The 4,702-nt window shown below is 62.0% G+C and overlaps 1 protein-coding gene across 1 annotated transcript; it reads right to left on the bottom strand.

Annotated features, from left to right (window-relative positions):
• Positions 1-771: 771 nt before the first annotated feature.
• On the bottom strand, positions 772-4,327 carry TMEM249 (transmembrane protein 249). The gene is made up of 4 exons (XM_050939483.1): positions 3,807-4,327; positions 2,690-2,787; positions 2,040-2,402; positions 772-926 (listed from the first exon to the last, which is right to left on the bottom strand). The coding sequence occupies exons 1-4, from the start codon at positions 3,919-3,921 to the stop codon at positions 774-776; spliced, it is 729 nt and encodes a 242-aa protein (XP_050795440.1). The 5' UTR covers positions 3,922-4,327; the 3' UTR covers positions 772-773.
• Positions 4,328-4,702: the final 375 nt, after the last annotated feature.

The raw sequence follows: 4,702 nt of genomic DNA, 5'->3' as shown, positions 1-4,702 counted from the left end.
CAGGCTGAAGGAGACCGGCACAGTGGCCGAGGAGGGAAACCTGATGGTTTGGACCAGGCACCCGAGCAGGCACCTGTGGCCCCGTGTGGCGCGGCTCGTGGACGCCAGCCGCAACCAGCTGGGCCCCTCTGGATGGCCCCCGGGCACAGGATTCTCCCGGCCTCCCTGGACAAGCTGGCTGTTCTCAGGTCCCCAGCACTGGACAGGGATGGTCCCACTGCCCACTGCCCGTCCCCAGCCTCCCTGGGCAAACGCGCCCGCAGCCTAGTCAGCCCCAGCCCCCTCCTGGCCAGCCCTCGGGGGGGGAACTGGGCCAGCAGGGTGATGCTCTGAACAGGCACAGCCAGGGGGATCCTGGGGCACTGGGGCAGACTGGGGGGCTAACTCTGTGCTGGAGGGGCAGGTTTGAGATGCCGGGGGGAGCTGGCAGCTGCTCCCTCCTGGACTTGAAGTGGAGATCAGCCCCTGGCAGGCCCGGGGGCTCTTTGATTGGGTGGTTGGCACAGCCGCAGGGCTGGTCCCCCAGGGGCCGACGTGGGAGGCACCCGCCTGCGCCCCAAGGAGGGACCGAGGAGCCCAGGCTGCCTCCCCTGGCCAGTCGCGGAGGGGCTGTGGGGCTGGGAGAGGTGACACTCGGTGGGCGCCAGGGCTAGGGACAGGGCAAAGCCCCAGCAGATACGCTGCAGGGGGCTGCCCCCCCACAGGCCCAGAGCAGGTGGGACCAGCAGGGCCCACCAGTGCAAACAGCTGCGAGCGGAAAGGGAGGCCAAGCTTTACTGGGGCACTGCCCCTCCCCACACCTGCAGCTCCTCTTCCTGCTCCAGTGGGGGCCGGTGGCGGATCACATGGCGCGTGGACACATCCAGGTAGTCGAAGTAGTTGAGTTTCAGCTTGCGTGCAATCCGCCTGCCCAAGAACTCCATGTGCTGGGGGGACAACAGGCAGGGCGGGGGGCATGAGGCCAGAGGAGGCACCCAGGGGCAGCAGCGGGGTGCCTGTGGGGGGGGACAGGAGGCCAGGCAAGGGGATCTGGAGACAGATGGGCGGATCCCCACCAAGCACCTGCCCCAGGGTATCTCCCCCTACCCTGGAAGGAGCCACTCAGCCTCTGTGGCCCCTTCGCTGCCTGGCCTTGCCATGGGGCCTGGGAACGTGTGCTCCCCTAAGCACCCACACACAGACACACTAATCCTGAGAGAGCCCCATGCTCCAAAGCAGCCTCCTGGCCTGCCAACAACCTGTGCAAACTCACAGCAAAGGGGTGGGCTAGCAGGGGCTGCAGGTCGGGAGTGAGGGGCATCGGCAGAGCTGGGGGTGGGGGACCCCAGGACTGGGCTAGCAGGGGCTGCAGGTCGGGAGTGAGGGGCATCGGCAGAGCTGGGGGTGGGGGACCCCAGGACTGGGCTAGCAGGGGCTGCAGGTCGGGAGTGAGGGGCATCGGCAGAGCTGGGGGTGGGGGACCCCAGGACTGGGCTAGCAGGGGCTGCAGGTCGGGAGTGAGGGGCATCGGCAGAGCTGGGGGTGGGGGGACCCCAGGGCTGGGCTAGCAGGGGGCTGCGGGTCAGTGTGGTGGGGCATTGGCAGAGCTGGGGAGAGCAGGGCTGGGCTAGCAAGGGGCTGTGGGTCGGGAGTGAGGGGCATTGTCAGAGCTGGGGGTGGGGGACCCCAGGGCTGGGCTAGCAGGAGGCTGCAGGTCAGGAGTAAGGGGCACCAGAAGAGCTGGGGATGGGGGACCCCAGGGCTGGGCTAGCAGGGGGCTGCAGGTCGGGAGTGAGGGGTGTCGGCAGAGCTGGGGGAGGGGGGGACCCCAGGGCTGGGCTATCAGGGGCTGCTGGTCGGGAGTGAGGGGCACTGGCAGAGCTGGGGGTGGGGGACCCCAGGGATGGGCTAGCACAGGGCTGGGGGTTGTCTCTCTCTGATCTCTCAGGTTCACAGCGGGCTCATGGCTGCAGTGGTGACTAGGTGGGCTGCAGCGTGGTGCCCAGCATGGCCGCCTGCCACGCTGGGAGGGAAGGGCAGGGCCAGGCCAGGCTGCTCACCTCGTACTTGTCCGACAGGTTGGCCAGGACCAGCACCTCCAGCCCGTGGCCATTGATGATGAGACTGTAGAAACATTTCCCGTAGGCTGCAGGACAGGCCAGAGGCAGCCAGTGAGGGGCGAGAGTCCTGTGGGGGAAGGGGGGGCTCTCTCCCCGGGCAGGGGCCGTACCGTCCGTCTGGGCCGTCAGCCGGACGTAGATCTGGTGCAGGGGCCCCTCCTCCCACAGCCGCCTCTTGATGTAGATCTGGTAGCAGCCCTGGACGTGGTTGATGACCAGGTGCCGCTTGTGCATGGAGCTAAGGAGGAGCCAGAAGCCGACCAGGGTCCCGTAGACGAAGAAGCCGGAGTAATCCTGGAAGACCTGCAGGGGACGGACCCAGGAGCCAAGACCCAGAGCCAGGGAGGGGCAGGGTAGGGGTGGGACTGGAGCCAGAGGCACCTGCTGGTCCTGGCTCCCTGGCTGGGGAAGTAGCTGGAGGACTCAGGGGGAGGGGTCCCCAGTTATCTAGAACCCACCCAATGGGGGGGAAAGGGAACAACACCCTTTGCCTGGCCCAGTACCAGCCCCTGGGGCCCAGGCAGGCCGTGTGAGGGGCCCAGCTGGGGGGCTCTGGGGTACGGCTTGGGACCAGCCACGGGCTCTCCTACCTTCTCACTCTTGAAGTAGAAGACACCACCCAGGACACAGATTAGGAAGATCAGTGTCCCCTTCCATAGTGTGTCCTTGTAATACTCCATGACGAACACTGGGGACAATAGACAGAGCTCAGCATGGGGCCAGACCAGGACCCACCCTCCCCTGTGCCAGACAGCAAGGCCCAGGGCACACTCACCACATGGGGGGGGGAGAACCTGGGGCTGCCCCCGACAGGCTCAACCTGGGACCTTCAATTCTCAGACTGGCCCCTCTGTCCCCGGAGCCACAGGGCCAAGCATACAATGGGAGCACATGGGAGGCTCTGCCCTTCGGCGAGTGCCGGTCAATGTAAGGGGCCACGGGCAGTGAGTTCCCTGGGGCAGGACGAATGCCAGCGGGTCCCGGAGCAAGGAAACAGAACAGTTGCATGCTTTGGAGCAGGGAAGGCAGCGCATTTGTGAGTTCCAGATCACATTCTGGAGCACGGAAGGCAGCCATGTGCCGGTTCCAGAATGGACTCTGCAGTGTGTAATGCAGAACGCTTGCTGGCTCTGGAGCAGGAAGACAGAACAGTTGTGGGTTCTGGAGTGGGGAAGGCAGAACCTCTGTGGGGTCCGCAGCAGTTTTTGGAGGAGAACAGACAGAAGCAGGTTCCAGGTCAGGTTCTGAAGTGCAGGAGCCAGCATGGTTGTGAGTTCTAGAGTGGGCTCTGGAACGGGAAGGACAGACAATTGCTGTTTCGGAGAGGGAAAAGAAAAGTGTTTGCAAGCTCCAGAGCAGAGTCTGGAGCAGGGGAGGTTGTGCAAGGGCAACACGTGCTAGTTTTGGAGTGGGTTCTAGAGCACAGAAGGCAGGAGGCTTGTGGATTCTGGAGTGGGGCAGGTTGAAAATTTGTAGGTTCTGGAGCAGGGTGTGCAGAACATTAGCAGGTTCCAGAGCAGGTTCTGGAGTGCAGAAGGCAGTTTCAGGGCCCCTCTTCACAACACTCCAACCCACTGATGCTGCACCAGACACATTCTCCTGTGGGTGTCTCAAACACCTCCAGGAGCTTTAGGTGATGTGGGACCATGTACCCTGGACACCCCACGGCCCAGCTTCCTGGGCCTGGTGCCAGGGCGTGCTCCTCACCATTGGGCTGCTGCACCTGGAAGGGGTAATGTGTGTTCTGCTGCAGCCTGCGTGCCAGGCTCCTCTCCACATCGAAGAAGCAGAGGTTCCAGAGCACGAAAGCACCTCGAAGCATGGCTGCTCCTGGGAGGTGGGTGTCTGCCCACACCGACGAGGACTGTCAAGGGAAGGGCGAGGAGCTGGTCAGTCAGCAGGGAAACGCACCCTGCCCTACATACAGTGAACCGTGGGATTCATCAGGCGCATGTCAGTAGTGGGGAAACTAAGGCACAGAGCTGGAATGTGTCTCGACCAAGGTCACTCAGCGAGTCGGTGGCAGAGCTGGGAATAGTCCCAAGAAGCCAAGTCCCAAGTTAATATCCCATGTTGCCATCCGGGAGTATCCCAAAGGGCTCCATAGGCAGCACTTCCCTGACAACTGATATGTAGCCACCTCTGGGGTGGGATGCAGCAGCTGTTTAACAGCCGCTGTAACACCACACAACAGTGGGGACAGGATAAGCCCCGTGTGACATTATGAGTGTAATATAATATTTCATTGGAAGGTGACAGGGCCAGAAAGAGTTAATTAACTCACCTCACCGACTGACCTGACCCAGGGCCGAACTTTAGAGACTGGTTAGGAAAATATGTAAATGACCAGAGCTTGGAAATGCAGCCGGCATTGGTAGAGGCAGCAGGGGAGGTGTTTGTTCAGGACTTGGGATGTCAGCAAACAAGGCTTGTCTATTGCTAGAGCTTTGATTCAAAGATCAAAAAAGGAATATGAACATTTAGGAAGACACTAGAGTGAAATAGTATTATTGTCTCTGTGTCTCTTTGAAGGTTGTGGTCACCTGTATCTGAAATTACCCTGTGCTAATTGCCAGCATGTTCTGAAGGAGAGTTAAGCCTAT

This window comes from Gopherus flavomarginatus, chromosome 2, assembly GCF_025201925.1.
Source record: "Gopherus flavomarginatus isolate rGopFla2 chromosome 2, rGopFla2.mat.asm, whole genome shotgun sequence".
In the NCBI taxonomy this organism is placed as follows: Eukaryota; Metazoa; Chordata; order Testudines; family Testudinidae; genus Gopherus; species Gopherus flavomarginatus.
Note: the sequence above shows the minus strand (reverse complement) of the source record. Positions and strands in the feature narration are given on the sequence as shown.

Excerpts from the sequence above, each read along its gene's own strand:
- TMEM249 (XM_050939483.1), bottom strand. The coding sequence starts at position 3,921 with ATGCTTCGAGGTGCTTTCGTGCTCTGGAACCTCTGCTTCTTCGATGTG. Across the intron at positions 2,788-3,806 it reads CCAGGTGCAGCAGCCCAATG|TGTTCGTCATGGAGTATTAC; the intron begins GTGAGGAGCACG and ends TATTGTCCCCAG. Across the intron at positions 927-2,039 it reads ACCTGTCGGACAAGTACGAG|CACATGGAGTTCTTGGGCAG; the intron begins GTGAGCAGCCTG and ends TTGTCCCCCCAG.